Below are 23,170 nucleotides of genomic sequence, written 5' to 3' on the forward strand. Positions count from 1 at the left end.
TGATATGCTATTATTGATATGAAAAAAAAAACAATACACCTTGTGGTTTGTGTTTCATATCTATAGAAGTGATCCTAAAACATTTCGATATTCATAATTCCAATTAAAAATGCAACAATAACCTAATTGCAGTGATGACTGAGACCAAAATTGATATTCAAACTTATTAGCAATAACATCGTAAAGATGTTGGTTTAGTTTTCACAGGACTGTCCTGTTTGATTGTGATTTGTTCCTCACATTCCTCTTTGACATAAGAGAGCACTACATTGGTAGGAAAAGAAGTTTGTGGATTCCACATTAAGACTGTCAGTTCTGATGGAATGCCTGAAAAGAAACCCTCCTCACATACTCGTACATATGCATACACACACACACACACACACACACACACACTCAACTGTGCACACATGGCTGTCCATTCCTTTTTGCCTGAGTTGTCCTTACGTAATGTTTTTTCAGACTTAACTCATTTCTTAATATTTACAAGTGTTTTGACGACTGTTCATTTGCACAAGTGTTGAGCAAACGGCATAGAATTATCTAATCAAAGAAGTGAGAGGTTTCCAACGGAAATCATTTTACTTAATTAACAACACTGCACAGGAGGCAAAGTCTTGTAACTACTTACTCCGTTTACATGGATATCATTAATTATCATTAATAAATAAGATATTTTGATAAGCACAGCATTTTTTTCTAATACAGATAGCATTCGATGTCCCTAAAGGACAGATGTCCCCCATTTTTTTTATATTCTTGATATTCTGAAGACTGAAGTCAATTTTGTCTTTTAAGATATTTTATATTAATTTTTATTAAATATAAAATTTACTTTTCTTTCCCTTTTTTTGTCTTTTATTTCCTTCTTTTATTTTCTATGTTTTTGTCTTTGTACTCAAAGTCAAGTGCTGAAGAACTAGAGCAAGTTTTTGTTAAAAACGAGTGCACTGAATTTTGGTCCATAGTGTTAATATGCATCTTCCTTAGCCCTGGGTGATTACAGAGAAATGTGGTAGAACTAATTGATCTACCAAGCCAAACCCAGTTTGTTTTTTTTTTTTCATTTGCCATAATTTGGACCAATTTCACTTCTAAGATTTACCTTTATATGTACAGACACATAAAAGCTAGAGAGTGATTTTTTTAACATGATGAAATGTTGCATAAAAATAGACAAAATACTTTATTTTGCACCAGCATCATTTATTTTCTGCTTTGTATCTGTATATTAGACAACTTTGCTGCCTTGTTTTAATTCAGATTTGTAGATTTTAATTTGCAGATACAATTACATATTAAAATGAATTAATATATTGAAATGACAATGAAGATTTATAAAAAGTTTTAAAAGCTGCTGTTATTACAGTAGTGATGCATTGTTAGAATTGTGGCATGAAAGATACAAATCAGACACAAAATAATTAGCTACAGTATATTTTTTTCCCTGAAAAAATCTTAAACAAATCACCAGTGCCTGTTGTACATTAAGTTTATTTATCTACTTATTTACTTGCCTAATAAATTTAATTCTAAGGATTGTGTGATTTTTTTCATAATTTCAAACAATTCATTGCAATTTATCTTTGTGATTACAGATTTCCTTCAAGTAACTCAAATGATGCTGCATGTTATAGAGATTTAATACACTTAATGAAAGTAAAAAATTTAGACTTGTGGCAACAAAAGACATCTTGAACTATATCTATTGTTTTTGCCTTTGTTGTTTTTGTATCTACAGATTAATGTTTTTTTTTTTTCTATACTAAAAACAACAATCATGATCTTCTCATTCCAGAAAAGAAGTTTAGCGGCTCAGAGTTTGGCCTTTAATTTAAAAGACAAAGTATTTACAGAAACATTTCCCGAGATCACCAAGGTAGGTCAGCGGACAGAATCACAATCTGCACTAGAACATACTGTTTTTTTTTTTCTCTTTTAATGAAAAATGTTCTGAATCTGTTCTAGGACATTCTGAAGTACTTCCCAAAACCAGTTCTCAAACTGTTACATTCATTACAGAACAACATGAAAATGCTAAAAAAAAAAATATATATACGTCAAATGTTCTAGAAGGGATTGAGAACTGTAAGTAAGCGTTAAATAAGACAAATTTTCGCAGGGGAAGTTACAGGGACAGATCATCAGACAATTAACACCTTGGGTCAATATTTAGTAAAATGTACCCATGACATTTCAACTCCTAGGTGAAGATGTGTATTTTCATTTATTTATTCATATGTTTAGTCTGTCTGTCTGTGCCTGTCCCAAAATGTGAATATGCTGTATATTGGACCCGATTTTGTTATTTTGTTGGTAGTAGGCTTATTCAGAAACATTTACTTCGGCATGTAGTTTCACAAGAAATACTTTTTTCAATCATATAATATTTCATTGGTATAGTTAAAAACAAAACACTCATAAGCTCTATTGAGCCTTTGGGCTGACTACAAATAAAACTATTTGAACAGTATTTTAAAAGAACAAGAAAAAACTGACGAAACAATATTGTAATATGCTTCTTGAACATGAGACATCCGTATGTAAAATTAAAAATATGACAGTCTTCCAGAAGACCCAGAAGACTGCCTCAATCTGTCACTGAATTTATTATTATTTTGTTGTTGTTAAATATCATATCTGAAGAAGTGCTTGGTGTGGGCAGTTTATTCAACATTTTAATATATGATACTTCATTTTGTATAAAGTTGTATGACATATCATTATACAAAACAGATTCTAGGCTTGAAAATTTAAAGTATCAACCGTTTTAATTTAACACTCCATATATTTTGTATAAGATATTATTAGATATATTTTGTATATATTCCCAGAGATTAGATCCATCCAAACTAGATCGACCTAACTCCTTGGGGGTTCACGCTAAATAGCTGTCAGCCGAGCGGGCACGAAAGTTCATTACCCCTTTACAGCTTGTAGTAGGCGGGACGGACATTTAAGCCGGATTATCTGACAGTAATCTAGTGTGACTCCCCACGGGGATAGATCGATCTAAATGTCTGGGAATATGCCCTAAGATTACAGTATGAGGTCCTTACAAAGGGAAGTTATCAGTTAATTCTAAACAAGTCCTTGGTGTGGGTGAAACACGTGACATAAGGTGTTACATGCGTAAATAAGAGACAAAAATTAGGCAGCCAAGCATGTTTTGCTATATTTAATTTAGCTCTCTGCGTCACCTGCACCGATACAGCTGCTGTTTGATACTGCACACTTCGTTGTGACTTGGCCGTAAAACGTCATACAGGTGTTTTGGGTGTTTGAAACCTTGGATTGTTTTTGTCAGTATTCTGTGTCAGAATTAAAGCGGCTTTTATTAGGCCTCAGTATGCCATGATTGCAATTTACGTTGAAATGTTACAAGTAGTAAAAATTTAACTTTAAAGTGACAAAAAAAGTACATCAGGAAAAGTGATAGATGCCCTTGAATTTTGTAGTGACCAAATAGAATTCAAAAACTGGTTTAAGCGTTGAGGTTAAATTTTTCATGCAATTTGACACAGGAGAAATTGGTAGCAGTTCAATGAAATGAACTAGTGCTCTTTCTTGTTTTATAACAGGACTCTCCCCGACTGCAATCAGCTTAATTAAATGAGACGCCTCCTCCTGGCTTTAATTAGTTGTAACTGAGTGAAAAAACAACACTTGAGATTCTTTACTCATGCAAGTTTAGATTGAGAGAAATGTTTACCCTGTCAGATGAATGTTTCTGACATCTTCAGAAAGGGATATGAGTTTTCCTTGATTAAAAAAAAATGTCATTTCTTTGTCATCGTCAGCTGTTCTGGTGCCAAGTTAGAAGCCTTGGATTTTTTTTCAAATTTCATAATAAATTGAAAGGGCACCTTGCTACATTATGTAGAAGTTAATAAAAGAGCAAAAACTTACAGACTACAAAATTAAAAATGTTTTATTTGCGGCGCACCCAAACTGGTCTGTAAGTCGTGGATTTATTGGTTTTCTTCTAACTTTGCAAATGAGCAATTTCCCCAGTGGGTTCTAATTTGCCTGACCTTATACGTGTTGTATACTTTCCATTAATCTGTAGACACAAAAGTCACATGTCTGTACTCAGGCCTACACGACTACCAGACTCGGCACCGAATGGTCCTGAATTCACCGGTATATCGGACCACACGAAAGTTGGAAACTGAAAAAAGAGAGACAGACAGTGGGTGTCGTGCTTCAAGAAAAACTAATAAGTATTCACTCATAGCGTGATTGCAAAACGAAATTCTTCACTTTTGTTTCCATAGGAAATTGAAGAAAAACTTCAACAACAACAGGAAGAGCTGGCGCGAAGTACACAAAACACAACAGGACCAACGTCACAAACTTCACCCCATCCCGGCCTACGACGCACCCCGGGGACTGGGCACGCGATGAACGCTAATGGTCAGGAGCAAGGCTTCTTAAATGGCGCTCTGGCGAACATTGCCGTCATAATCGGGTTCGCAGCTTTTGCATACACGGTGAAATACGTACTGAAAAGCATAGTGGAGTGAAGTTGTAGTTGGTCTTTTCATTGACATACCGGAAAACCACTGACGCAGCAGAACTTGAACTGCGATTGATTAATGGTGACATTTTAAGTGAATTACGAGAGAAGCTCCCCTTCCTAGAAGCCTACCATCCTCAGACAAAGTGACTGAGGCGGGAGCAGGCGTATTATGAACATGGACTTTGAACTGTGTGGAATAAGTTTTTATTGATACAGTGTCTATAAAGCAAAGAGGCGAGGGAGCAGCCACATGGATTCTTCAATGTCGCCTCATTAGTTACATAAATCCCATTGGAGATTACTACTCACAATGAAGATGTTTCACCAGGTCTTAACGGTGGTCAAATATTTTTGATCCTCGTATCATAACTCCCCCACATCGTCACTGCCCCGACGTCATTACCGCCCCTAGCCAAAAAATTATATTACCCACGTCGTTCCTCCGCATCGTCACCCCCACGCGTTGACCCCCCCCCCCCCCCCCCCCCCCGAGTCCTGTTCCTATCTCCCCCCGGGTCTTGGGTCTTGGTACTAGTGAAGTTTTACAGTGAAGTTTTAGAATTAAGAATTATGTTTTATGTGTTGTAATTTTACTAGTAAGGAGAAGCGTTGCGGGGGAGTGACGGCGGGGGCGTGAAAGGTTGTAAAATCGTTGTAACATGTTCCATAGGTGTCATAGTTATTATCGAAGTGCCAACGGGTGAGGTCCTCCTCCTTACTGAAAAAGGCTTGTCTTTGGGTGTAGATTAACAGATTAACACGCCTCCTCTCGTTTCCAATGTACTTGTATAATCACCATCCTCTACTAGGGCCGCAGTTCTTATTATGTGGGCATTTTCACATTACAAAAAAAAAAAAAAAAAAAAAAAAAAAAAAAAAAAAAAAAAAAAAAAAAATGTCCAGAAACGTCTGTGAATATTAAGTAACAATCAATCAGTGACCCTGGTAGAGAGAAAAAAACACTGGCTTTTTCTCTATGAGGGCAAAAAGAACAGCGGGCAAACAGATCCGCGGATCAAATATGGCCGACCCACTTGAATGTTTGTTGCGTAATCCCCGCGGGGCACATAATCAGTGTCTATTCGGGTAATAAGCGGCAAGCTTTTTTAAGTTGGTCGCCATATTTGATCCGCAGATCTGTTATTCCGCTGTTCTGAATACGCTCTTAGAGTCTTAAAACCTTTTTACATCGGACGGTACAGTTTTCTGTATTGCACCAGCTATGACTTATGAAGAATAAGTTTTTTAGTCTTAAATTTCGGAGGGGGATTCTGATATCAGGGTCCTCCAAACAAATCGAGTGTACAAAATTTCAGTGTATTATGCACCAGACTAGCGGACCATGAGGCCGCACAGAAGTATTATCACGGACAGCTACTTCCATGTGAAGTGATAATGGCATGAACTCAAATTGGACGAGATTGAGAAAAACATCCTTGTCATGTGGTAAAGGTTGATTGTATTACTTTGGGCGTATAATGCTAGATTGGGAGTTAAGAGGACGATATGCAGGCTTCTTTATAAGGCGCCATTCAGAATAGGGGACTAACTAGTCCGAGGGTCAAATATGGCCGACCCACTACAAAGCTTGCCGTCTAATCCGCTAATAGACACTGAATAGATATCCCGTTTGGAAGTTCTCAAGTGGGTCGGCCATATTTGACCCTGGGACTAGTTACTCCACTATTCTGAATGAGGCCATAGTGTGCTGTTTTTAAGAAAGTATAACTTTGAAAAGCTGTGATGAAGTGTTGAGTTGATAGGTGCTTCTCCGTTTGCTATTATTTCTTATTATTTCTTTCAGTCTTATTGAAGGCTCAAATCGCCACTAAGGCAATGATCCTTTTTGAGCCCCCGTCAGTAGGGCGTTATAAAGATCAGTGGGCCATTTAATTCTTAATTTTTTAGTACGACGAAGTTAAAAAGATGCATACCTTGTGGGAAACAATGAAACAGGCAATCGTTAAAATGTGTGTGTACATTAACACACAAAAAAAAGATGAGTTATCTTTTGATGTTAAAGTAATTACTTTGGGACAAGTTGGCATTCTTTAGGATTCGGAACTTTATTACAAAAACGAAACAGAAACCGGAGTAGCTTTCGGTGCAGTTCACTGTCTTGTTCAATAAAGCGCCAAAAACATTATCAACTGACCTGTAGACCTTTCAGTGCACTTTTACTTTTCTGTAGCACTTTCCTTTTTCTGTCCTTCAACGTGTGAAGTAAAAGGTATACTCGACGCGTTTATTAATGTTCCAAAGTCGCATTTGTCCTGTCTACCTGTCCTACAAAGCTTTTTTTCCTTCCCATTAAAGACCAAAAGAAACCCGTTAAAACCCCTCAAGTTCAGGTGCTTGATGTTCTTCTTCTGAAATGTACAGAAAGACGTGGCGGTCCGACTAAGTTGCCAGCCATTTCAAACTAAACTTTTTAATTAAAAATTGCATAAAACAAGGAATCCAAGGACGGACTTTTAAACCATAAATAAATCTTTAATATTCTCTTCTTTCTGCTTAAAAACTGTGGAAAATTACGGACCCCAGTGTCATTATAGACGTAAATTTCTGAAGCATGAGTACAAACATAAGTAATAAAGGCTGCTCATTTAGTAGACGCAGTGAAGCTTCGGTTATTCAATATATTATCTACAGCAGACTGATTTTTGTTGCCTTTTTCTACGATATGTTCTTTTGTTTGATAGAACTTGCCGTTAAACGTAAACAAAAATCCGATATAACTAAACGGATTCGCCTTCTGTAAATGAATACCAATATGCCTCCATGTTTCATCGTACCTCAAGTCACCCACCCTTCTCTATGTCTGGGTTCCCATACCTAGATCGATCTAACAGTATCGATCCATCTCCGAGGGGCTTCTCGCTAAAGCGCTTTTACCTTAAGCGGCTTAGATGTCTAACACGCCCACTGAAGCTGCGTAACGATCATTAATTACCCCCAAGCAGCTGCAGTAGGCGTGAAAGACATCTAAGCCGCTTAAGCTGAAAGCAATTTAGCGAGAATCCCATCGGAGATAGATCGATCCACAGTTAGTACGCTAGGGTCTGGGAATGCCCCCTAAATACCAAACTGTTCGTGTTCACTGTGTTTGGTGTAAGTTTCCAATCCTGTTTGCAGTTTTTGTAAGGCATCAAGCAGTTTTTGCTCACCTTGAGGAGATTCTGATGACAAGATTGTCGTCAGAGTTCATAAGGACAAACGCACTTCTACGCCATTACAATTTCTGATAATCCAAAAGTCTGTAGTCATTTCCGTAGAGAATGAGGAAGAGGCGGCATGATCTCTCCCTGTAAAATACCCGTACCCCTAGGCGACCATTATACTTTAGAATAATGATAAGAATGATAACAATAAAAATAATAATACAAGGTTTGACATTGCTACAAAGACCCCAAATGATTCGAAGAATTTTCTTTATAAACTGAGTTTGATTGATTTCTGTGAAAGACGATCTTATTAATTGAGTCATTCAAGCGGATTTATTGTCTACGAACGCACAATACAATTTATTCCCACTCTTACTGCACAGGTGGAATTGATGCATTTTGTCAGATGCTGTAGCTGATCAACAGCGCTTGGACTGTACGACAATTGCCACGACTATTTATTCTTTTCCATAATACTGTTGTAAATTACGTCCACTATTTGGTACATGTACATATAAGCTCATTTTAGTTTCGCGAAATATCACTCTTCACGTTCCACTTAAAAGTCCTTGCCCCGATACTCGACCGATGTCACTGCTTCCTATACAATCAATTGTCCACCGGAATCCTCATTTTGATGACGTCTAGACACCGCGGTTGATAATGACGTTAGTGCGAAACCTACAAAATTACATGGAATTGATGCATTTTATTCCTGAAGCAATGGGCGTTGCCAAAGCACGTGTCCTTGTGGGTTTAGCCCTGAATCGTGTCATTTCGATGAAGTGGTTTTTAATGATCCAATCACCCCAACACACGGTATGTATCGTGTACATGTATGAATCTGATCTATTTTGTAATCGAAGGTTTAACCGAAGGACTGCCTGCTCTAACAATTTATATTATTTATATTATAATGTGGCGCGGACGCCCAGAGAAGTCCTCAGTCTGTTTAAAGGCATAAATGGCGCTTTAATTCCGTTAAATGTCATTGGTGCGAATCGCTCCTGCGAAAATGTGTCTCATTTAACGTTCACTTACGGTTCTCAGTCTATGCTAGAACATATGGTGTATTTATTTTATTTTATTTCATTTTTTATTTTTTTACAGTTGTAATGTTGTTCTGTAATGGATATAACAGTTCGAGGACTGTTTGAGAAGTCCTTCAGAAAATCCCAGAACAGATTAACAACGTTTTTCATTAAAAGAGAAAAACATTATGTTCTAGGACAGATTGAGAACCGTAAGTGCGCGTTAAATGAGACAAATTTTCGCAGGGGACTTGGGTTTACCTATAGCTCGAGCTGGGTTCCAGTGTGGGGCTGAAGATTGGGGCGCAGTGACAGGGTGACATTCGTGGTAGTAGCATTACTGAACATCGATTGCATTACACTTTAAGTTGATGATATATGTAGTCAACGAGTACTCACTTTTGACTTTTACCCTCTATCAGAGGTTTTCTCTAACTCTTTCAAAACCTGGGCCCAGTTTCATCAACACTGAATGGTGCTATCCTCTGGATAACAAATCCATTATATCCATTATATCCATTAGATGGAATTCAATATCCTCTGGGCAGTTATGCTGTTGGTAAAATAATGTTTTCTGAACGCTAGATACTTCTTTTAGTTTCTGAAATTGCTATCCAGTGAATAAAAAATGGCTGTCCAGAGGAAAAAATATTTATCCAGTGGATAGTGTTATCCATAGGACAGTTCTATCCAGTGTTGATGAAACTGGGCCCTGTACTAAAAGATCCCTTACGGACATTTCCTAGGGAGTCCTATAGGACTCTGTGGGAATCCTGCAGGACTCTATTTGAGTTGTTACGGACAACATACGTATAGGACCCTATAGGATTCCGGGCCAACTCCCTGCAGAACAATATGGCCTGCAGAACAATATGGGATCCTTTCGGGAAATTTCCGCCAGAGATACAATTTTGTAACGGCAAGAGAAGACCTCTGGTAGAGAATACACGGTATATTTGATGTCCTTTCCAAATTTCCATTTCTTAACTTATGGTAACTGTTTTATAAAACTCCGTAAAGCGCTTGGACTCCAGAGAGTTCATGTATGGCTGCATTCAGAATACCGGACTAACTAGTCCGCGGGCCAAATATGGCGACCGACTAAAAACCTTGCCGTCTATTCTGCTAATAGACACCGAATAGATTCCCCGTGGGGAAGAGTTCAAGTGGATCGTCCATATTTAACCCGTAGGCTAGTTAGTCCGCTGTTCTGAATTCGGCCTATGTCACCAGGCCTACTGAATCGATACGATGCGCCCATATGTGTATAAATATAATGATGAATTTTATGAAATCAATAAATGAAGAAACGAAAGGCCGATTGTGGTTTTCAGTATAATCCCGCTGTTGACGAGAGTCATCGCATGACCATTGGCTTCCTAAAATGAATAATGACGGCCCCCATTGGGGGTGTAGTGGTGACGGTTCACGTCGCATGAAAAAATCAAATCAAAAAAAGTAAAACTTTAATCATATCCCATTGAAAATGCGAGTCCGAATGGTTGAAAATCACAAATCACCATGTATAATGTCTTCGTTTCACGAAAAACTATATTTCACGAATAAAGAGCCGCAAAAGTCACGGGAATGGGGTGCTTCAGAGATCACGCTAAATAATATGGCCCTTTCACGCATCTTGGGTAATAAAAAGTGGCTTTCACGGTTAACGAAAATACCCAGCGGGACCCTCAATAATGAGACAAATGAAATCAACAGGATACAAATGTCACGTTGGTTTTATTTATGCATACGTTAGATTCAGTTGGGGGATCATTTTTCATCGGCAACAGACAACAAACAAGAGTTAATGGTTTTTATCAACTTAATTAATAACGTAAGGAACGAGGTTGGGGAGATGCGGGATGAGCATTTTCTGTTTATCTTTATCACATTCTTGTTTGGGGAAAGTTAGAATTGGAGGATAGCCAAATATTTGGGGGTACCATCTGGAAAATACGGCCGCTGTTGGGCGTGGTGGCGAATAGAAAGAAAAAAAGGAGAGCGGGTTGATACCGCAACACACATACGGTTTTTTAGCATCAGAGGTTATAACACGTATCACTGATCTTCTAGCAGCCGTTATTATCCTCGTTGTATACTGTAGAGAAAGACTTCACTAGAATATAATAATTGCATCGTTAGTAAACAACGATTGGACCTTGCGATGTTCATTCGACAAACCATATCACCGAGATGAAGAAAAACCGCGGTGATAGAACTTTAATAGCGGCAATCTTCCTGTGAGCACTCATGCTTAATTCATCCGGGAGAGGGGAGGCGGTGCACACGCGCGCGCGCGCACACACACACACTCACACACGCACACACATACACCCTTCTTTCTCTTAAAACATCAGTATAACAAGCAAAACTTAATAAAAAAACCAAGCGGTTTTTCCAATCTCTGAACCCTGCACAATAAAGAAAAATTGTTCCCGTCTAATTTTTTTAAAGGTTGTGACCCTTCTCCTTGTAACAATTGAATATTCTACCCGCCAGTTCACACACCCCTCTCCCCCCCCCCCAATCTCTTTCATCAGCCTCTTCGACCTTGAGTCGATATACTCTCAAACCAGAATCTATTTGATGCCTGTCCCACAGAATGTCCTTGGATAAGGACACGCAGTGTGCAGTGAATGCATCTGGTGGTTAACCTCAACAGAGTATAAATCATGAGACACGGGTTGTTAGAGGAAGGTCTTTGCTAATTCTGATGAAAGAACATACGCATTTGGAAACAAAGCGCGCATGCCCCGGCATGTCGAATGCGGCATTAAAAAAAAACCCTCCAAGGTTAGCTGAAAAGCCTGTTTTAGGTGCAACTTTCATGTCACGTCAATGCAAAAAATGTATGTGATACTAACTGTATCGTGTGTTCAGACGGCAAAAATTGACTGAAATGGCCTATTCTCTCGCGTTTGACATGAAATAAAGCGATATTTCGCGGGATTTGCAGGGGGAGGGTTGGGTCACAATAAATGGCAGACTACAGAGCGCTGTATATGTGCGGCAAGGAATAAAAAGTCGCATTGTATCGTATGAATTGTGATAATTTTTTGGTTGTTTTTTCTCAAGTTCTGTCGAAATACTGGTACAGTCTAGCAGTACTAGTAAAAATTCACCATGGTTTGTGTATTGCAATTGGATTTCTCTCTAGGGCCGCATTCACATCGGGTTGAGCCATGGCTCTACAAAGCCACGACCTAAATTAAATATGGCGGACGTACATGAAAGGAAAACCGCCTAATCTTTTAATAGTCTCCCCGCCTCTCACACGCCTCCCCATGCGTCGTCCCTGCGGGGTTACAGTCATTAAATCTCGGCTCCATTGGGACATAACTACGTAATGAAAAATAGCTTAATTTTCAGTTTTGAAATAGCCCAATTAGCCAAAACCATAATAAAAAACAATGTGACTTTGATATTTTCCACTTTTCCTCCATTACCTGAAAAAAACCCTCTTTGTATGCTTTTATTTCTAGGCCATTACTCGATTGAACTTTCTTTACTTATGGATTTGCCTTTAAAGAAACAGTGGCCATTTAATTTAACAAGATATATTCTTTATTTTATTTTCAAATATAGAAAGGGAACTTTCTTATTTTGTACATTTTTTCGACATAAGGCACTGCACAGTCATTTCATGAAAATATACGACATACGGTTTTACCGTTTGAAAATGAGCCAAAGAACTGATATAAAAGATATAAAAAGCGACACACTTCCTTCCAGTATATCACACAGAAATAAATCCTTTTGGTCTCTGCCTGGAAAACGCTCCTAAATGCCATTGATGTGCTTCTTTTCGATCGTTATTACCCTTAGATAACAGAAGTCTACAGGGGCTTCTATAATCAGCCATACAACAGTTTTGTAAGGGGCCATTCAGAATGAGAACCGAGTGCTAGCTGGTCCACGGCCTAAATATGGCGGACCTACATGAAAGGAAGACCGCTTAATCGTGTAATGGTCTCTCCGCCTCTTTCACGCCCCCCACCCCCCACGCGTAGTCCCTGCAGGGGCACAGTAATTAACTCTCGTCTCAATTCGACCGATCGAGGGACGATGTGTGGGGAGGCGTGTGAGAGGCGGAGAGAGAGCATTACAGGATTAAGCAGTCTTCCTTTCATGTACGTCCGCCATATTTAGGCAGTGGACCAGTCAGCACTCGGATCTTCTCATTCTGAATGGCACCTAACAGTTTTCTGGCGCACCTGTGGTCAGAGCGTACACCGTTATTGTGGCTTCCAGATTCATCAACATATGTAAAGCTGTTATGACTAAATATAGAAGGTAATAATTTTCGAATTAATGCCACCTAAACCGCACCGAGGTTTACGAAATGAAGAGTGATATATTTGCTTGGAACGTGATTAGTTAATGGAAAGCCAGTCAGTTTATGTAGAGACCGTCCACCACTACAGGTAGGTAGATATCGTTGTTGTTATCTTTGTTATTGTAATATTTTATTATTTAAAACGGTATTTAAAATACGGGACGCGCTTACACACACACACACACACACACACACACAAAGAGCGACGGAAGAAGGAAAGTCACAAAACAGGAATAAGCGTCCCATCTCTTAATATTAAAAGTTTGATGTTTTGTTACCCTTTTTACTGAATTTGATGATATGTGGAATAATTTTTTGTTAACATTAAATACAATGGAAGACCATACTTTTATTTTAATTAAAAAAAATTACCTGGCGAACTGGGCTTGGAGTCAGCAATTTCAAAACGAGGTGGAGCGGGGGTTCTTCTTCTGAAAAACAGTGGACGTTTGTACTCCCTTAGTTGACTTAACTTGAGAACAGGTACAGCACCTGGGTCTACCAGTGGGTGTTTTCAGAGTAGACAATTTTCCAGTCAGAAGGCAGTTCCAAACTCCCAAAACCCTCCACCTGCCCTAGGACCTCCTACACACACGCGTAAACACACGCACACACACGCAAACACACCTCCCACCATCCCCCCCGGCCCTGTTGCTTGAGGATGTGGCCAGAATAGAAGTTATCGAACTTGCGGGATCGATCTATCTCAGCGAGGATTTCCGCTAAGGCAAAAAAAAAAAAAATGTAATCAGCTTAATTGTCTGGCACACCCCTCGCAAAACAACATGAACTTCATCATGGACCACAAAGTTCTCCCGACTTTAGCCAAGTACTTTAAGTTACAACAGTGAGTGGCAGACAATATACCTTTTTCGTCTTCTTCATGAGGCAATTGTGTTTTGCGTTAGCACCGAATATTTTGAAGACGGGAAGAAAACCTATAATATTAGAAGACCAACGATATTCCAAAAAAAAGTTAGTTAATCGGGGGCAAGACAGCCGTTGCATTCCAGTGAATATGAAGTGTCTAAAAATGCAAAAAGAGACGTCGGAACTCACGATGACCATTCCTACAGTACACAATATTCAGACACTAACAAAAATGCTAATATTTGTGAACTAAAAAAACTGGGATTATTTATGAAATGGCGGAAAAAGTACACGATCTTTCAGTGAGATTAAAAAATCTAAAGTCACAGCGGGCCGATTTGCAACAGGCAAAAAAAGGGTCCAGTGGAAAACGATATGTGATAAAAAAAAAAAGACATATAACACTGTTAGCGTGAAGATATGGAAAAAGAAACCAGTACTGTGAAGGTTTACCCAGGATTTGCTATTTATGAAGCATTCAAGGACTTTCGTGACTTCTTGTATCCAGGCATTACTGTGTGTACTACTGGGGTTCAACATACCAAGACAGCGACACACGGAGAGAAAATACACCCGGCTCAGAATTCGTGTTATCGAATATATATATAATCTTTTTTGTCTGATTTAAGTGTTAAAAATCATGATATGCAGATTGAAAACTGTCAGTGACCTGCTTAGAATGGGGCAATGTCTTAGGAAACCAGGATATCTGAAACTCAAGAATCAATGTTAATATCTTATAAAAACTTATTGTACCAGTTAGACTTTTTCATTATAATAAATATAATCTAGCCATGTATGTGATAAGTAATACAAATATATTTAGTAGTAAAGAATGACAATATGTCTTTTTTTCTCTCTTAAAAGTGTTGCAAAGCATGAAAAACATGTACATGGAAAACACTTTATATGACTATTTTTTTTATCTACACAGACGAATACAGAGATATTTTCTGACAGTCTTCCAAATTACCTTTATTGATCCATTCTCCATTTTTGACCGTCTTCCGCCAGAAAAACTGTTTGTTAATGTAAACTTGAAAAATTGTGACGGTCTTCCTGAAGACCAAGAAGACGGCGTCCGTTCGCCCCTTATCTATGATTGAATATGATAAAATATACACCTGAAAAAATTAAAACATCAAATAATTTGCAGTATTTCTATAGTTTTGCATTGGTCATACGGATTTTGTTTCAGTCTGACAGAATTTTCACACTTAATTCCAAATGACATTTTAGTCTGTTAATGTATTAGTGTAAGACATGGTAAACTGGTCAATTATCATCTATGAAGGTGTCGAAATTACTAGTCTCACCTAATTAATACACAACATTAGAAGGTGTTGATTAAGTCCCCTTTCCACTGGACGGCGTCCTTTTAACGTCCTTTGTGCGACCATGAAACTGGCATCGCTGTGGTCGTAGAAAGGAGGCACAAGCATCGCTTTGGTTGCAGAAAGAATGTTCAATGATAGGCCAGTTGTCGGGACGTAAAGCATTCTTCTTTTTCTTTTTTTTTTTTTTTTTCTCTCAAACGGGGCCGTTCTACGGGTCGCAGAAAGGACACCGTCCAGTGTAAAGGGGGCTTTACAGAGGAAAGACCATAGTTTTGGCTCACCTTGCCGACCAACTCTAAAAGCAACAACTGGTGCGTCATCGTTTAGTTTGTCTTCCATGTCTTCCATGGCTCGGACACCCGGTGAATTCATGTTGTACAGTGCATTATGTTTAAATTGAGAAGTAAAACACCGCCCAACTAACCTCGTCTCCTTTCCTGTAGTTGACGCATTTCTGTGCTTCAGCCACCTTTTTAGTTCTGGCACTGTGCACGCTTCAAACGTTTTTTTTTTATACGGGCCCCAGCTAGGAACGTCACCCTCACGTAGCGATGCCTTAATTACTGTAAAGAACAGCAGAGGACTACAGTGACCACCATGGCGCTCTCTTCTCGTCATGCGCAATTCTCAGATCCCTCGCAAAGCAGCAGGAACTACATCATGGACCACAAAAATTTCCCAAGAAGTTGTAGATGTTGTAAACTTCCACACAGCTTCTTGGTTTTCCGGCCATTACCCAAGTACTTCAAGTTACGAGGTGTCGTGCCGGGCAATCAAGCTGATTACTTTGACTGCGCCTTAGCGAGAATCCCGCTGAGATAGATCGATCCTGCTAAAACGATAACTTCTATATATTCTGAACACGGCCTAAATCTCGAACTTTTACTGTATTTGGGCAGAGACTGGATAATAAAACACAGGCCCGTAGCCAACAAATTCAAAAGGGGAGGGGGGGTTCTTTTTCTGAAAAAAGTGGACCTTTTACAATGAAACTTATGTGTACCTAGATAAAATTTTACCCAAAATGGACCTTTTCGTGACAAAAGGGGCGGTTCTTTCGATGCCACCCCCCCCCCCCCCCGACCCCCCCTGGCTACGGGCCTAATTAACAGGTGAAAGAATTCGATCTTGGACACTAGCCTTGCATCACCTCCATAATTAGCACACTTTCTTGCATGACCTGTTTTGCCCTGTACTGTAAGTATATATGACCTGGTTTCCGATTCACAAAAAGTGCAAGTCTTTTTGCTTATCTTAGGCTGCTAAATCGTATTTTTTCAATAAAGAAGAAAAAGCAGAAACAGATTGAATCTGCGACTTATATAATTTTGTAGTCAACCTCTCCTAGCCCATAATAATAGACAATAGAGAACAGTGGCGGATTTAGATAACATATATTTCTAGCAAAGAGGCTAAAAATATATAATAATATTTCTACTCTTCACGGTAGGCCTACTTTTTTATCATTGCAAAACAGCGGCAATGACCACAATATCATTAAAGTAGGCCTCAACAAGGGCACATACAGTGTATTTGCACATACTGTCATTTAAATTCCCGTTGATTTACCATCCAAAACTGTACTTTCCTAGTTGATTCACACAATGTGGATTTGTTTTGTGTAAAAAATATCCCAAAACAATTTTATTCACCAGTCGCAATCAAAATATTGCACATTACACCTGTAGGCCTACCAATGCGCGCATTAGCAATGTATGAATATGCCGCAGACGGAAATGGACACATGATCAATAAATTGTTTGCCAAACGTATTTTTGGAATACCAATCATTAGTTTAAATAACACTTTACTACATCATATAATGTGTAATTTTACCTGATTTTCTTAGGGGAAGCATTTTGCGTTGTCACATTTTTCCACACACTGCGGTCTATCTTCCATATTTGGAGGACCGATACCTTTCAAAGATTCTTTGGTGAAAACGACACAGAATTACAGTATTTAATGCTTAAATTTTCAAAATATTCTCGGGGGAGGGCTCCCAAACCCCCGACCCCCTTCTCCTGCTCCCACACGTTAAAGATTTGATACAAAAAGTAGCGTGCGCTTTATTTGACCCACGCTCCTGTATTTGTAAAATTTAGCCTATTTGCAAGGTGCATCGAGATGTAAAGGAATGCCCCATAATAAGAAAGAATTTTTATTTCATCACTGGTGTAGGTCCCAACTTAATCCAATGTACCCCTTCCCCTCCATTTTATTCTTGGTTATGGTTTATAACAGCGAACGGGCTGGAATTGCATCACTTTCATTGATAAACGCAATAATGAATAAGGCTGCAGAGGTTTGACCAATCATAGGCACTGTAAAGAATATACCCGGAATGGCATATTGCACGTGCACGAACATGCATTCAAAATATTGTAATATTTGGCATATTTGGCATTGTTCTTTTATTTGATTTTATTCTAGAAATTTTAACATGAAGCAAATGTGTAGAATGGCAAAGTTTCATTTACATTGCATGGGTCAGTGTTTAAAATAATGAAAAGTTTTTCAGAATGGCCTCGAGACTATATATGACGTCACAAAATTTGGTTCAATCAGAGCAGCGCTTTCATCGAATAGGGCAGACAGAAAGCGATTGTTGTTCACGAAGAAAAACACACCGACTTTAGCATACACTTACAGTTCTTCATTTATTACAAATTTCGCAGCAACGGACTTTACCAACCGGATTAACAGCAAATTATATAAGAGATAAGGCGTATAACGTGAACGAGGAGAATAAGAGGTAAGTTGACTAGTAGATGTTGTTTTAGTACGTACTACATTGATAAGTTTTGGAGAGCTTGGCTTTGGAACATTGTAATATTAACGCGTATATCGGTCACGTTGACTAGACAGGTGCACTTATGCACTGCATGATAAGCGTCTTGGGGTAAAACTACGTACTTATATTTTCACAAAGACGATTTGGGCCGCTAGAATGGACTTTTTCCATCTCATGTAGTTTTCTAGTAGGCTGAAATGCGCGCGATATTCGCGCACGCAGACGACGGATCTCACGCGCATTGCCTTGATAGGATCGGATGTGTGTAATTCATTCCTTGCTGGTAATTTCTTAAAATCATATTCAATATCGGGTCTGTATTGGTATAAAGATGTGAGTATGGCCAGTAATTATGGTGTGGATTATTAATTTATTGCTAGACACGCCTGGTTGTCACCATGATTAATTTACACCCCATTTCCATAGATTTTTAGATCGATCTATCCCTGTGAGGAGTCTCACTAGATTACTGTCAGCTTGGCCGGCTTAAGCATCTGTCCCGCCTACTAAAAGCTGTAAGGGGGTAATTAACTATGGTGCCCGCTCGGCTGACTGCAATTTAGCGTGAACCCCCAGGGAGTTAGGTCGATCTAAAACTTAATCTTTAGATCGATCTAAATCTCTGGTAAAGCACCCCTAGAAAACAATTGTCGTAAAATGGCTACATGATTAAATAAAAGTGGGGTGCATAAACTTTGCTCCGTTCTCTAAATGATGAGGAGTTCGTAAGCATTTATCGTGGATTTTTTCTTTCAATCCCCGAGTTTGATTAACAAGTGATGAATTGGATGATGTAGCCTGGGGGGGGTTAGTGTAAGTGGAGTGAGTTTGAGTGTGATTTGACGGCTGTTTCTCTATGATTTTGAAGATTTAAGGCACAATTATGGGCACTCTTGTTTCACAAGCTCTCTCCATTTTACTACATTCTTTTTGAGTACTTTTAATTTTTTAAAAATATTTTAATGTATTTATTATTTTAATGTATTTTTTATTTTTTGCTTCATGGTAGACTGGTATGGAACCGTAAGGTCATTTTATGTGGTTCTAAAGTATATGCACCCAGTTTTTAAATCATGTAACGACTTAATGACCATCATTTTCTAACCAATCAAAGTGACAGCAGAGCGTGGATAGACAACCTTCAGCGTAGTTCTATTTTTCCACATTTATTGGAGTGCACCTATGCTCTGTGGCATGCTGCTACATACTTCTTTAGTAATGGAATTCCTACCTTGAACTGCCCCCAAATTTGAATTTTAATTTGTCAAAATCCCCAGGAGGCCTTTGCTAACTTGCAAGTGACACAACTGCTATCCTCAGACCTTAGATGTGTATGCTAAGTTTTATAGGCTTGTTTTCTTGAAAATGAAAACGCTCACTCTTAATTATATCTCTATATAAAGGCCAGACATACATTGTATATATAAAGGTGGTATGTGTGAAAGCTTAGCCTTCGTTCACATGGAAAGTCTATTTTCTAAAAATCTATTTTCTATTCGCGGTATCTTGTAATCACGGTCCCTGTGCCCCACCCTGAGCTTCAGAGATAACTTGACACTAACCTCTTCACAATAGCCTATCTTCATCGTGTCAAGTTACCTCTGTTTATATAAGCCAATCGAATCCAAGTTTCAAAATTTTTCACCAAAGTTTGGTGAAAACGCTGATTGGTTGACCGTCAATCGGCAATCCTCGGCTGATTCCGCAAGCTCCATACTAACAACAAAGTTATTGTCGAGTGCGGAGACATCAGAGTAGTGCCGAGTGCATAACCGTACACAAAGCATGGCGTCTTCTACGAGTGACTATGTAAAATAATGTGTTAAGTTATCTCTTGATTCTTTGCAAAATATGAGTATATCGGAATTGAAACCAGAGCAGTTTAAGGCCCTGCATCATTATCTACTGAGGGATGATGTATTTTGCGTCCCTGATATTGAGCCTTATCTCTGATTGGTCCGGATTTGAACAAAGCGCGCTTTGACTCGTTCGCGTTCATTGGCTAGATCGTTCAATGAGTCATTGAGTGCGGGCTTTAAATTTGATTGGCAGGCGGCGGGGGCAATCGAATGTGGTCAGAGGTAACTTGACACGATGAAGATAGGCTATTGTGAAGAGGTTAGTGTCAAGTTATCTCTGAAGCTCAGGGTGCTGTGCCCTGAATATCCCGAGAATTAATTACAGCTTTGGAAGTAACTGGCTCGCGCCGCCAGTAATTACACTGCTGGATATTCAGGGCACAGGGACCGTGATTACAAGATACCGCGAATAGAAAATAGATTTTTAGAAAATAGACTTTCCATGTGAACGGAGTCTTAATGAATAATAGGGCAATCAAGCCAAGGTGACCTTCATCATATATCTATTTGGAATATATATATATATGTAACAGACGGACTCTCTGGTTGTGTAAAATGACTTTATTGCTACAACTAAAATTTTCACCCTGTAATAAAGGTGACATATGATTAAATAAAATGACATACAACAAATAACTTATAATTCTATAGTTTACCTCTATGATAAGGAAATAATAAATTTGATATAGATAACTACGGTTTATAAAGGCTATAACGGCTTACCCTGATCTTATTCAAGGGCGTTTAGAAAGAGTGCTGGATATACCAATACGGCTTGGTCTGAAAACTAGAGTAGAAAACGATGTAATACAGTATAGTAGAGTGGAGTTGGATACGCAAAAGACGAGATAAAATATAACTAGAGTTAACTAGATGACATCCAACTTACCACATAGAAACAGACAGACGAACAGCAACTTTAGCACTATTTGAAAATACGGCGCCAATGCCTTTTATAATGTGAAGTCACATGACAAAGACGCGGGAAGACAGAACAAAGGGACATAGACAAAGGAACAGACAAAGGAACAATTAGAGGGCGTCAGAGTCACATCAAGTCACAAGACAAGACGAGTGACGAGTCCATAGTTACATATATATATATATATATATATATATATATATATACATATATATATATATATATATGCATATCCACAGTACTGGGTAACGACAATGGGACATGGGCATCAAAATTTCAACATGGCGCGGATCTTGTGGCCACGCTTTCTGCTCACATGTAAATATTATCGGGAAAATGTCGATTACCTTCAACGAGTTGGGGAAGCACATTGCGATCCTGAATCGGCAGTTAAACAGTAATGACATAAAATCGTCATCTGTGATTGTACGCACAGTTGACAGGATTTCCTTACACCTTGTTGTTTTATGAAAAACAGAGTGTATTTCAGATATTTAAATTCCGAAATTGAACTGTTTGTATGGATCCTGTGTATGGGAGATCATACTTTGTACTGAAGTTGAAACAATGGTAATGCAAGATAACCCCTTTTTTTTAACCATCAAAATTTGCCACATAGAACAATTTACTATTTACTTTGAAAAATAAATGCACAGTTCTGTATCATCATTTTGGTATGGTTAGATTTTTCAGATTTGCTTAAAAAATCTGTTGAAATGAATCCAGGGACTCTAAATGCTTGGTAGATATTGTAGTCGTCTCATTCAGTGTCTAAACATTTTAAGCTATAAGACCTCAGAATCCTCAGAGCAATCAGGCTGTGAAAATGGGCTGGTGATTTATAAAATTAATTTTCTTTTTACTGTCTTCTATCTCCTTGCCTCTTTAGTTGTGACAATTGTCTGAGACTAGTGACTGTCGCAGACTGACATTTACCAAGTTCTGTACTTTAATGATCAGCCCTGACTTACATGGATGTCTGCTTGGTACAGTTCTATAAGATGTGGGAGTTATAGATCACAATGAACTGAAAGCATGCGTTGGCAGGTTAATCCTGTGCTTTCATTGGTTCATACAGAGAGCACTGCTTAAGTGTATACTGTCAGTCACCATGTGGAAATTCAACAGGAAAGATTTTAATAAAGAATTTGACATTGAAAGGAGATTTAATAAAGGTCATTCAGTACCTCTGCCAATGTAAGACTGCATTACCACAGATTTTAGATTGATCTATCCCTGTGGGGAGTCTCACTAAATTGCTGTCAGATTAGCCGGCTTAAATGTCTGTCTTGCCTACTAAAAGCTGTAAAGAGGTAATAAACTTTCGTGCGCGCTCGGCTGACAGCAATTTAGCGTGAAGTTAGGTCAATCCAGATGGAACCCAGTCTAAAACTGAGTATTTTTTAATCTGCATAATGGTTGGCCTGTTTGTCTTTTTGCTTAGTTGACAAGATATCACAAAAGTTTGTCATCAATTTTCATGAAAATTTTAGGATAGGAATCATTCAGGGAAGAAAGGAGTGATCAGAAATTGAATCGATGCAGGATCTTTTCATACATTAAGTTATTTTTGTTCTCCCTTTCTGTCTCTGTAATATTATTGCAGTTATCTTTAGTTAATATGGTAATGACTTGGATCAGTTTCCCTTATACAGCGTTTTTAGTGGCAGTACACAAATTAGTTTTTTTTATCGATTTTGATGTAATATTACATAATGCTTTACAGCATAATCACCATTTAATAATATACTATAATTATCAGGGATATTCAGAAAATATATCAATGACAGCTATTTAGAAAAGGTCTCTAAGGCTGTATTCCCAGAGCTTTTAGATCGATCTATCCCTGCGGGAAGTCTCACTAGATTACTGTCAGATAATCCGGCTTAAAAGTCCGTTCTGCCTACTACAAGCTGTAAGGGGGTAATTTCGTGTTAGCTCGGCTGACAGCTATTTAGGCCCTTCAGGCCCATGACATTTCATAGTCACACCTTTAAAATGCCAATATGTATGAAGGTGAAAAATGTACTGGATGAGTTTATTTCCATTTTCAACAATATATTATAGGAAGTAATTCACAATAATCAGTTTCATTTTAAATGATCAACTGAAATGTTAAGATGAGAAAAATATCAGTAGAACAATTTTGAAAATTGCAAGAGATTGAATTTGACAAACTGCACTAATATGAGTTATTTCCATTTTTGACATTTTTCAATACGCAATAATAGACTTACCATCATTTTCATATAATCAACTAACAAAATTCTTAAGATGCAGAAAATGTCAAAAGAGCACTTACAAATCTCATTAGTTCAATACTGAGACTGTTCAC

General features: G+C 38.3%; 3 protein-coding genes across 8 annotated transcripts in view; 2 read left to right on the top strand and 1 right to left on the bottom strand.

Moving 5' to 3' along the window:
- Positions 1–6,676, top strand: part of LOC106161538 (ubiquitin-conjugating enzyme E2 J2) — a 20,298-nt gene extending 13,622 nt beyond the window's left edge. The window contains exons 6-7 of the mRNA XM_013538532.2: positions 1,799–1,879; positions 4,278–6,676. Coding sequence (XP_013393986.2) covers positions 1,799–1,879; positions 4,278–4,526 — 330 coding nt within the window. The 3' untranslated portion in view covers positions 4,527–6,676. The remainder of the gene's footprint in view (positions 1–1,798; positions 1,880–4,277) is intronic.
- On the bottom strand, positions 2,653–16,105 carry LOC147759754 (uncharacterized). 2 transcript variants are annotated; one of them, XR_015331102.1, is made up of 4 exons: positions 15,240–16,105; positions 14,897–15,047; positions 13,426–13,484; positions 2,653–4,171 (listed from the first exon to the last, which is right to left on the bottom strand). XR_015331102.1 is itself a non-coding variant. In XM_086995794.1 (4 exons), exons 1-4 carry the CDS (start codon positions 15,578–15,580, stop codon positions 4,079–4,081), a joined length of 342 nt encoding a protein of 113 aa, XP_086851920.1. In that variant the 5' UTR covers positions 15,581–16,105; the 3' UTR covers positions 2,653–4,078. The 2 variants fall into 2 exon arrangements, 1 of the variants encoding a protein (XP_086851920.1); XM_086995794.1 differs by having other exon boundaries at positions 15,542–16,105.
- A 1,720-nt stretch (positions 16,106–17,825) lies between these two features.
- The window catches only part of LOC106161527 (uncharacterized), a 52,608-nt gene continuing 47,263 nt past the window's right edge, over positions 17,826–23,170 (top strand). For all 5 annotated transcript variants that reach the window (XM_086994839.1, XM_086994840.1, XM_086994841.1 and 2 more), the window contains exon 1: positions 17,826–18,015. The gene's annotated coding sequence lies outside the window, so the exon portion shown is untranslated. The remainder of the gene's footprint in view (positions 18,016–23,170) is intronic.

This window comes from Lingula anatina, chromosome 9 (assembly GCF_051362555.1).
Source record: "Lingula anatina isolate TDL-2025a chromosome 9, LinAna3.0, whole genome shotgun sequence".
In the NCBI taxonomy this organism is placed as follows: Eukaryota; Metazoa; Brachiopoda; class Lingulata; order Lingulida; family Lingulidae; genus Lingula; species Lingula anatina.